At 46.1% G+C, this 12,032-nt stretch overlaps 1 protein-coding gene across 1 annotated transcript; it reads right to left on the bottom strand.

The window, feature by feature from the left end:
• Nucleotides 1-7,860: 7,860 nt before the first annotated feature.
• LOC126567875 (RNA polymerase-associated protein Rtf1) lies at nt 7,861-11,342 on the bottom strand. Its single transcript, XM_050224217.1, has 5 exons — nt 11,244-11,342; nt 10,088-11,165; nt 8,997-10,021; nt 8,049-8,487; nt 7,861-7,970 (listed from the first exon to the last, which is right to left on the bottom strand). The coding sequence occupies exons 1-5, from the start codon at nt 11,319-11,321 to the stop codon at nt 7,861-7,863; spliced, it is 2,730 nt and encodes a 909-aa protein (XP_050080174.1). The 5' UTR covers nt 11,322-11,342.
• Nucleotides 11,343-12,032: the final 690 nt, after the last annotated feature.

Genomic DNA, 12,032 nt, shown 5'->3' with positions numbered 1-12,032 from the left:
AGAACATGTAATTCCTCACTTTAAATGAACTCGAGGGATTCAAAATTGTTTGGGTTTTTGAAAAGATTAGAAAAGGGGATCGAGGACGAAACAAAACCTACCTCAATTTGAAGAGGAAGACAAGATCGGGTTGATAACATATTTCTTGTAACTCTATTCTGGACGTCCATGCATGCATTTTTTTTTAGGTACAGTGTTCAGGACTCTTTTCTGACATCCTAACCAACTAATTTTCTTTTCCTATATTTTAGCTTTTTTGCCACAAAACTTTGGAAGTTCTTAAGAAGCGTTTTATCTCGATCAAGTTCTAGTTGAAGTTCTATTGCAAGCGAATGATTTAATTTGCCATTCATTTTATTTAAAAATCATCCCAAAAGACTTAAGAACCCTCATCCAATCGTTATCAGGAACCGACCACCGATTCACCAGACGCTTCCATAATGGTGGAAAGATGAGAAGATTAATGCCAAAAAATGAAAGTGTTCCTCGTAGCAGAGGGTCAATGACCGCATATATAAGCCAGAACAGCAGCAGGAGATGATGATACGCATTAATTTATGTACAACAAGGATCAGTAACCTTCGTAGCAAGCGTACGTGTAGTTGTGTGAACGTTTTTTGTCGAACTTCCACCCCACCAGAAAAGGAAAAACGCTCAGATTCTTCTCACTGGGAAAATGAGTATTTTCCCCTAAAAATGGTCCAAAGCACAGTGACTGAATTCCCCTCAAAACTCTTCATTAACTTCCCCTTCTAACATACAAGAAGGAGAAGAATTTACTATCATCATATCTGTGTGTCTGTGTGTCACAGGACGATATTACCTTTTCGGTGATTCCCTCTAGTGGGAAAGAAGGATCTACCGGAAGTCTCACCCGACATAAACTGACATACGAACGGTCTAGCAGAGCACATGCTGCTTGTTGCTATATTCCATTACCACCCACTACTAGGCAACTGTAGAGTGATAAGAAGAGTAGAGATCCGTCTGTCAAAATAAAAACAATCTCAACCCCATCAACCTCTGATTACAAACAATTCAAGCCCGAACCAAGTCAAACATATAATTTGTGGATGATTCAGCGCCAAAGCCAAAAAACGAACGGCAGCGGGACGCGCACGCGACCCAACAAAATCCCCATTTCATTCTGTGGTTTGTCTCAAGCATTTGCGGATGCCCCACACAAACAACACTGACTGGTCACTCCTGTGTGTCCTTACTTCCTGTGTTTTTAAATATCCTAAACAATTTGGTCTGCTGTTGACTCAGAAAACTATGCAGAAGAATGAATGGAAGTGGCGAGGGCCAAAAGGAATTTTCATAAAAACGCGACGCATATTTTCCTTCGTCTTACGGGGTGGGTGACATACACATACACAGCTAATCGGTTTAAGGGTGGTTTTTAATTGCAAATTCATCATTGTTTTTTATTTATTTTCAACAACTTCATGCATCCCCTCCCCTCTTCTCTGTCTGCTGCTGTATGAATCATGAACAGTTTTTGCCGCTTTTTATCTTATCGGAACCGGACCGGGACGGGACAATCTTTGTAAAAGTTGCACTTGACAAAGCAGCAACTCATTTTACAACGGTCCCAAACCGATACGTCATATTGATACACAAAGCGGGGGAAAAAATTCAAGAGGAAGTTCATTGAGATTATTGATTCTTCCCAACTGAACTGGCAGGGGTTATATTATTGGCGACTAGCGAGTTTGGGAAATCAAGAGGCCTACAAAATTACAGGTTTCTGGATTGAAGCCATTAGAGAGTCCCCATTCAATGAAATGAGTTTGTTTTCTCATTCATTTATAAAAGTTTCGAGAGATCTCTAAGGCTAAATTCGTCGATTTACTCCAAATTCTGTTCTGTTGATCTTCTTCATTGGCATTACAACATCAAGAGTTGTTCTTCTTTTGGTGCACGGGAGCAACGGCCGGTTTACGTTCAAAACCAGCGGTGCTTCCATCCACAGCACCAGGTCTTTAGCTCACTGCAATTAAAATGAGGCTTATCTAACTCTGATTGACGGGAAATTAAGTTCATATAAGATGAGTCAAAACTTGTTCGCAACTTATCCATACAAATTCCTTATACGGACTCGATCAATGATCTTCGTATCAACATCCCCAATGTCCCATGTTGCGATGTGGACATATTTTTCGTGGCCTTGCTCCCTTCCGTCCCGCAGTCGGTACACATACACACACATATATTCTCAATGAAGCGACGTAGAAAGAAAAAAATGATTCCATGATACCGGTGTCACACATCGATACCACAACTTGATGTGTGTTGGTAACGTGTGCAACTCTCAAACGCCTTCACCAATTTTCAGACAGCAGCGAGAGCATCGCACCACACACTCGGTGCGCGAATTGCAAAACCCCGTCGAGTACGTCACCACCACCGTTTTCCGTTTCCGGCCAGACCATCATCCCCGTGCTGGGTGTGCAACGCGAATCGTCAGAATAAAAATCTCTCCCTCGAGTAGTATGTGGCATGACCGGCTTTACACCAACAATAATTTTCTGCCACGCCAAGGCACCGTTATCTCCTTCTTTTCAAATGTACTTCGAAAAAATGCTCCGTAATGGAGGGGGTGGGGAGGTGAATGCCACCACCCAACAGCAAACCCCCCACCCGAATGTGGAGATGGGTTTTTATTCAACACTCCTTCGTTCTTCTTCACACCCGATCGCTCGTATGAGGGGAGAACCTTCATCCCTAGAACGGGGAACAGGTTGACTCATCTCTTGTCGTTTGGGGTGCGCGCTAGGCGAGCTTGCAAAAGAAAAAGGTGGAAAAAACAACATTCAACGCCTTTGTTGCACCCTGTTCCACCCTTCGCAAATATATGGAAGGAGGGGGGCAGGGGGGTGAGAAAGAGACCTGGAAGCGACCGACGTTTATCAGTAAAAACCCACACACTCACCACGGTTTATCGCAAAAGAACGCGCTTCAGTGAGCCCACGCACCACAGGAAAAAAAGAGACAGTAAATGGAAGAACGTTTCATAGTATTCGTGTGGTTAAGTATGCTGAAAACAAAACGAGAAAGCAAAACCCGGCATATTGAAGCATTAAAACACGAACCGGTCTTTCAATCTCTCTCTCTCTCTCTCTCTTTGCGAGCGCATATCGAAAAGCCCGTCTCTATCGTGTGCAACTGTATTGGTGTGAGTGAGTGGAAACTTCTCATCGCCTACAAAAAAAAGGAGCGAGACGAAGTAAAACACTGTTCGCCTCACTTCATCTGACACATTTCCATAAAAACGTACACTGCAAATTCACTAATGACTCACTGACACTGCACGTCCTTTCCAAAATACATCTCTTCCTTTTTGCTCTCTCTCTCGCTCTCTCTCTTTCTAACGTTCGAGCTCCGCTTATCCTTATCATTATTCCACAGTGAATTCGGTTTCCCCCGTCGAACCGCGGCCAGACTTTTGCTTGCCTTCTACTTCTCACGATCATTGCTGACAACTTTGACCATATATGGTAATTTGGCTCTGTTTTTCCAATGCTCCCTGTGTGTATGTGTGTGTGTGTCTATGCCTGTGTTGTGAAAGCGCCGCGCGCGCGCAACGATGCAAAAATACTATTTTTCCGGCTCATCATCATCATTGTGCATTCGCACTGGAACATATATGTCATATTGAAGTCAAATCCATTTTGATGGGGGAAGTATATTGCTCCTCCGGTCAACTGTGATAACACTTATCAATATATCGCAATAATATTGGACGTGGGGCGCCCTTTCTTACTGACATCGTTTTCCATGAAAGCGCGGTGTATTACCTTTTAAGGTAAATCGATGCTCGCGCCACCTTTCCCCTCTTGGACTTGGCAGCAGGACAGGGGGGGTGATACGTACGTACGTGGTACAGTCACACACCACAACGAAACTACCCCCAAGTACTACCCCTTCCTCTTCGTCTTGTACCTCTATCTCTCTCTCGATGTCTCTCTTGTAACATCAAACACTTCATACAACGGAGTCTTCTTCCCATGCACACACACATCCATAAAATCGAAATATGCGCTTTCGCTCTTCGATGCTTATTAGTGAGGCGAAATGCGGGGGAATGGAGAAGCATTTTTACTACTAATATGGGTGTTTTTCGCGATCATTGACGCGATTTTGATTTGACAGCCACACACACGCACATTCGTCCAACAGAGCTCATCAAAAGAGAGCCGAATGTGCCCGTTTGAGAGAGAGAGATAGATACAGATGAGATGATTCGTTTGAAAAAGGCCGGCTTGATTATTTACTTCCTTCTCTGTTCCTTCTCACTACACGCAGTGTGTTCGGTCGTTTCGCTCACACTCGCATACGGCCTCCCATATAGTGTGTTGGTAGTGTGTGCGCCGCCGTGTGGTAGCGCGTAGCATAGCTGGCGTTGTGTAAAATTGGGCGTATGACACACAGTAGCGATGACTGTACCATGGCCTGTCAAATTTATTCCGCAACATTATGATGACGCGCGCTGCTGATCGTTGTGTGGAGGGCGATTTTTCTAAAATAAATTCATCACACACACGCACACAGTTTCGCCCACTTTTCTCTCGCTGGTCCTTTTCACCACATACACACCACCAATTGCTAATTTCACTCTCCACACTCACGCACACACACACACTCCATACCCCAAAACCCACCATATTTACTCACCATTGTAGTTGCTTTCTGCCTTTTCTTCTACTGATGTCCGTTTATCTCTCTAAAAATTTAAAATGCGATGCTTTTCCGGCTTTTCCGACAGGGCTCTGACACTGGTGTGAGATGAGTTTCTTTCACACAAATACGCACGCACGCACTAATTTACGATTTTTTTTATACCGGTCACACCACACCCAGGCGAGAGGGTTTTATCTACTGTGTCACACCAACAACACAGCGTCTTTTTTCCCTGGAGAAGAGGTCACACACTTCTTCCAACAACCTTTCAGCGAACGCACTTGAAAGACACACTAACACACTTGCACGCGCGCGCCGAAGTTCCTTTTACACACTCGAGGGATTCTTGTCGCACAATTCCAAACGTGGAAAACACTCGCGCCGGAAACTGTAAGAAGCCGAAAAGAAGTAAATATTATAATTTATCTATTACAAGAAAGATGAAATCAGACGAGAATGATTTGCAAAACATGTGCGCGCCCCCCTCAAAATTTCGATTTCGAAGGGATATTACTTGGGGGGAGAAGGCACTTACACTGCAATTGCGGAATTCAACAGAAGTTGTCGTCCACACACAACCTACCGTCGTCAGTGGAAGAAAAGTATACTCTGATCGGTACCGTCAAATGTGAGGAGGGTTTTAGTCTGTGCCTTCGCTTCTCCAACCATAAAACCGACAACCGAGCGAGACAGCGCATTCGTAGCAACGGTAGCGGCGATTGCTTGATGTGCGTGTACGAGAGTGAGAGAGAGATTGCGAGAGTGCAAATATTCACCGCTAGCGCTAGTTGTGTGCGTGTGATTGGATGATGGAGCCGGCTCCTACACACGCACACAAACATCGGCGACACACATTCACATCAGAAGCCACTACACACACATTCGAACGAACGAAATGAATAAACGGTTCTGAACTTTTTTCCACATACACGCGGGTACGTGGAAGAATCCTTTGTGTTTTCATTCTTCTTTTCCCATATGCAACAGCGAGGCCATATATGCACGAAAAGCATAGCGACCGGAACCGGAAAACAGCTTCTTCTTTACTTCTTATCTTCCCCTCGCTCCCTTTTCTCTTCTATTTTCCATTGAACCCTCGAATACAGACAAGCACGTGTGTGTAGTGGTTAACGCTCAGATAATTTTAACCTTCTTATCCAGGTGAGAGAAAAAGAGATCAAATTCTCATTTAACAAAGTCACACACATATGCAAGGTTCGTTCTCGCTCATTAAACCCGGCGCTCCCGTTCGTTGTGTTGTTTTCTATCGATGTTGCAGATTCTTTTCTTCCCAAACCAACACACACACATAAATGGCACAAAATGGGTGTGTGCGGCTGTACGGGAGACGATGATCATCATCCGTGCCGGCGTAGTGCGCCTACACACACACACACACACACACGCACACACTAATGCACGCGTACTATGGGGAGAGAAAAAAAAACGCCGCCTTTGATGGCTTTTTTCTTGACTCGCTGGGAGATGAAAAACGGACAATTTTAGCACAGCTTTTTAACTGTGGACAGCAAACAAATTAAAATGTTAGATCAAAAACAACAATTTTGTATCTAGTTTGAAGAAATAAAAGTTTGTAAGAGGCCCCCGGCGTTAAAACATAATGCCGGTTCTGCTTCACTTCTCAATGATGCGAGGAATGTGTGCCCCCCGTATATCCCAAACCACGCGCTCTCATCGATGATACACAGGAATATAACAACATGACACACTCTAGAGCGATAATAATACCGCGGTAATCGAAGGTAGCGCACTTTCCGATTCAATTGCGATAAAATATATATCCATTTAAGGCGAAAATCCACGGATGAGCGCATCCCCTCACTCACACACATGCATACACGCGCGACCAGTGCAGGGGGCCCGAGGTATGCGTTCTCACCTAACGGCTCTATTTTTTCTTATGCTACGAGCGTGCCCGATTTTACAAAATATTCATGTGCTGAAGAGAATATAAAGTCCATCAGCACCACTTAACAACGGAAACTTACCTGAAACGGTAAAAGAATATCCCAGACACTAAAGTCTACACGCGAGGAGTGAGATTGGAGACACGTCCGCTCACTGTGGATGTTTTCACAAAGTAAGAGCAGGAGTCTTCAGCATACACACATAAACACCGAAGTAATCAACTCACCCCGAGTGGTGCGTATAAACGATTGCTTGTGCCGGAAAAAATGCCCAAGTGACGTTTGAAGTGGCAATTACCCAATGAACATTATTGTAACCGTCGGTTTTTTAAGAGTTTTGATTCTTTTTCACTAAAATTATTTTATAAATTACATTCTTTGGAGTTGAATAGAATTTCATACTTCATAGCAAAAGTAGAAGTATCGAATTGGTGAAATATATAAGATATAAGTAAGCACAAACAGAAGAACAAAAAAAAATCGTTCGATTTGTGGTACACCTCCAGAGTTCGCAAAATTTGTCGCCATTCTTTATTTACCCGTTACAATTACGGCTACTATAAGAGTGCTATAGTAGTAGCGTAGTAACTACCATTCCTATCGCTACAATAATGTGTCTCAATACGAGTTTGTATCTCGCTTATAATTGCTTGAGTGTTTTTTTTTTTTTTTTGCTAAATTTTTCCCCTGATTCTTAGTTGCTGTTTTGCTTACTTGCTTTGTCTAGGTGCAGCATTTGCATTTTGCCCGAAAAGGCGTGTTTGAATTGGGTGCACGTTTTCTTCGATGCAAGAACCCATCCAAATAACCTGCTCCTCGCTTACCCAGACACCCCGAAAAGGTAATGTGGAAACGGTAAAAGAAACGAAACACTCCAAAAAATGAGCTAAAAATACAGTCAACTAAACAGGCATTAAATAAATTATAATCCTACATATCGTCCCTCCTATTATCATACGACGCTCCGATACGTGTAATAATACCCATACAAAACATACAAAACATGCACGGATGTTATGTTCTTCTTACGTTTGACGACATTTTCCTACGCAACTGGCTTTATGGAAGATGAAAGCTGTGGGTACAAACACGCCTTCACGGGTGAAAATGGGTGACTAACATAATCAATGTACAATTACGGGACAAACATCCGTACCGGAGGTTCCAACTCCAAAACCCCGATGTGCCGTGTCCGTTTCGTTTAAACCGTGGTTCAGTACGTGCTTTAAACCCACCGGCAAAGTCCGAACTAGATCAGTCCACGCTTCTTTTTGTAATCTTCCAGATTGAGTGATCGTTTCGGGCCGGATTCTCGTACTGGTTTTTCTACCGGTTTCGGGAGCACGTTGACGCTGCTTACTGAAAAATGAGATTGGAGGAAAATAGCATATTAGCAACGAGTAGCAACAACAAGCCAAAGAGGGGTTGGGAACGCACTTGGTAGTGGAACTTCCAGGTCGATATCGAAATCATGCAGCGAGTAAAGGTTGTTATCCGCCTGTCCACCCTGATTTGGTTTCTTTTCGTCCGTCTTTTTCTTGCCTGTCTGACCGGGCGGTGGTGGTGCTTGCATCGGTAGCATAGGCGTATCGTCACGCTTATCATCCTTCTTGAAGGACATACGGGGTTGGGTCTGCCGGCGTGTGAATGGATCTTCAATTTTTAATCCACGCGTAGCTCGCTTCTCCTCCATAATTGCTTTCTCGGCGTCCTCCACGTTACGCTTCCGGTTGCGATCGTTAATGTACGAGATCAGACTAATGCTGCTGCTGCGCTTTTTGTCCAGTGTGCTTGCACGCTCTTCGATTTCCTGGATCTGTGAGTTGAGTTCGCGGGCCAGATCGTCCTCACCGCGAAGCTGAGCGGCATCACGCTCCTGTAATTGAGAAGGAGAGAGAGATGATTTATTGAATCAGTTTATACATTTTTGAACATCTAGTGTATCCCAACGATATTTGATTATATTTTCCTTAATATTTAGGAATAAATAAATAATCGGACATATACAGCATGACGGTAGCATCGCTTTCCCAAGAGATATGATCACGATCAACGCAAATTTCTTCTACTTTTAGTGGAACAATGATGTTGAAATCTTAGAAATGGCTTCCAAAAACATAAATATCTAACCTATTTGCAACCACCAACAGTTAAATACTCTTCCGTCTAAGGCATAGAATGTTTAAAAAAGGTTCTCCAAAAGCGGTTAGCCCAGAAAGCTCAACTTTTTCTTGGTTTAACACGACCTACTAGGTCACACCTTTATACCACTTTCTTGTTCAAGTGATCTACAAAAAAACCCTCTCCATGGATTCCGAAATTCGCACCATCCTAAGATAGATAGCTTCATCGACACCCTCAGCCCCCAACCACTACACCACTTACCTTCATCAGGATCGTTTTCTTCATAGCATAATTCGTTGGATGCGCCCGGAACCGATTCTTTTCCTCCACCAACCGGTCAATATCCGCATCCTTAAACTCGTACTGTGACGCCTCCTTAATGTCACGCTGCTTTCGGTCGATCATGTCCACCGTCGGCAGCGGTGTGCCGGTCGATTGACACACCGTCAACCATTTCTGATACTCCGTGTCGGAAAAGTCCTGATTCGATACAAATTCCAACCGAAACACCCGCTCCTGGCTGCCGTGCTTTAGCTTGAACCCTTTGTTCGTTCGGCTGCGGCCAAATTGATAGATTTTGGCCGTCTCTACCACACCGATAATCTCCGCCACCCGGTACACCGGTTTGCCCTGATTGTTGCCAATGTTGATGCGCACGAAGCAATTCATAACGGTCGGTTCGAAGATGGGCAAATTGATGAACCGTTCCAGCTTGTGGCGCGAGATTCGCAGCTTGTTCAGTTCCGCGTTCGAACTGATGGCGACCGGTTTGCGACTGCTCGAGCCAGACCCCGAACCAGATCCGGACCCCGACCCAGATCCAGATCCAGAGCCGGATTTTTTCTCCTTATCTTCGCCCTCGGAATCGCTGGACGATCGACTATCGCTGCCACTTCCACTGTCCCCGCTACCACCGGACCGTGATCTCCGGTCGCTGCGTGCCTTTTTGTCCCGTTCGCTTGAACCACCCCCACCGCCACCTTCGTCATCTTCATCGTCCGAACTGCCCGAATCGTCCGAGTAGATGTCGGACGCTTTTAGCTTCATCTGGGACTTTCCGCCCGGTACATCCGATAGCTCTTCTTTGTCTTCCTGTTGGCTAGCGTCCTGTTTGCGCTGTGCTTCCCGTTTCGCTTCCTCCTCTTCCCGCTTTGCTTTGCCTTCACGTTTCGCCTTCAACATTGCCATCGCATTGCTCCGCTTGTCGTCGGTACGATTCATTTCTACCGTTTTTTTACGCTCCTTCGAACGTTCCTTCGGGTCAAAGTATTCCGAGGCGCTTGATACTGGAAAAAGAAAATTTAAATTTATATTACCACAGGAGCTGAATGACCCGGTAGAGCGTAACTTACCATCATCGCTTTTCTTCTCCGGAGACGAAGAAGGACTATCCGCCCGGCCCATCCCTCCTCCGCTACCCACGTCGCCCGTATCCATCGCACCCGGACCGGACATCCCGTCGCCTCCCACCGCTCCAGTTCCCATTGCTTTCGCTGATGCAGCGGCCACTGCCGCCGCAGCTGCATTAGCGGCTGCCGTCTGTGCAGCGGCCGCCGCTGCCGCCGCCGCCTTCTTACGCTCCCGTTCCGCGTTCGCCGCCGCCGCTGCAGCGGCCGCTTTTTTCTGTGCCTTTTTCTTCTCCTTCTTTTTCTTCTTGCGTTCGGGCTGTGCTTGTCTGTCCCGGGCCCGTTCCGCCCGCTTCGCTAGCTTCAGCTTCCGCTCGATTTCCCAGCGCGTTTTCATCACATCACGCCGCTCGATACGTTTGAAAATTTCCGTCTCACGCTCCTTCTCGGACAGTGCGTTTAGGCGGGCCCGATCCGCATCATCACCCATCAGGTTTTCGTCGTACCCATCGTTAAATTCTGAATCGCTGCTACTACTGCTGCTGCTACTACTACTGCCACTACTGTCGTCGCTAGAATTGCCATCGCTCGAATCGTCTTCACTCGATGGTTTGGTTCCGGTCGCGTTTCCGGTCCCTCGCCGCGTTTTCTCCGAATCGGACGATACTTGACCCTCTTCCGGTTCAGATCCATCGCCCTCATCGATCGGTTGTTTACGTTTTAATCCACCACCACCGAGCACTGTGTTGTTGATGGATGCTGCTGCCGCTGCTGCTGCTTGTGGTGCTGCTGATGGTTGCTGTGGTGCCGTGGCGTTATTGCCTCGTTTCCGATCTTCTCCATCACGCTCACTTTCCGATTCGGAGGAGGATGTCGGTTTGCCACCTTTTCGCTTGCGTTTTGCCATCGCTTCCGAGCCGGATGCTTCCTCCTCTTCGTCATCGTCATCATCATCATCCGAGTCGGATCCGGACCCGGACCCGGAATCCGATCCAGATCCGGATCGGTTGTGGTGGTTGGCATGATTCGGTGATGCGGATGCAAGACGGGTTGTTTTCTTCTTCTTGGCCAATGAAAGCAGCTCCTAAGAGAGTGTGGAAAACGGAGCCAGAATATCAATCTTTGCGCCCCTTTTTACCGAAACTTGTTGTTGTACACTTACCGAATCGAGATCCGAACCAGATTCCGAATCACTGCTGCTCTCCGAATCGATCATAGCCTGTGGTTTACGTTTTACCATTTTAGCGTATTTTCTGTTTTTATACCTCTCAAACCGCGTATGTATGTGTGTGCGTGTGAGTGAGTGCGTGCACGTTTGTGTGTGTTGGTGGTGGATGCGTAATTTCGACTCTTTTGCCACAGAACACGCCTGAATCGCCTCTAAAAACTACTTTCCAGCACTTAGGAATCTTTTCCTCTTTGTTCCTGATTCCTGATGCGCCAACTTATTTTGACCTTAACCCAGGCAAATGCACACACGCGCTCGTTCACAGAAACACGCTTAAGATTTCCCCAGCCCAAGCCCCGACGCGTCCGGATCGCATTCGACGACGGTGGTTGAGAAGCGACCAATAAGAACTTCCACTTCCGCTGGTAAACTAGCCACCCGTGTCGTGGATACACTTACGAATGTGCCCCGGTCCTGGTGGAATGGCGTTGTTGGCCTTAATGATAAAATGGTTACGCGATGGGTTCCGTAAGCGCCAGCCCGGCCACTTTTTTGTTCGATCGAAGCACAAGATGACAACAACCGCTGTTGCGTTTTCAAGGCGAGAACAAAACCAGCGAGCTGTCTCTTTCGCACACAGATCCAGCAAACGTTGCTGTCAAATGGCTGTTCTAACAAAGGTGTAGGGAGCGTACCAACCAAGGTATTGTAGACCAAGATTGAGGTGGGAGGATGGCGTAGAATCATCCGCCATCAAGGCCGGGATAACGGATTGGCGGACTA

This window comes from Anopheles maculipalpis, chromosome 2RL (genome assembly GCF_943734695.1).
Source record: "Anopheles maculipalpis chromosome 2RL, idAnoMacuDA_375_x, whole genome shotgun sequence".
Lineage (NCBI taxonomy): Eukaryota > Metazoa > Arthropoda > Insecta > Diptera > Culicidae > Anopheles > Anopheles maculipalpis.
Note: the sequence above shows the minus strand (reverse complement) of the source record. Positions and strands in the feature narration are given on the sequence as shown.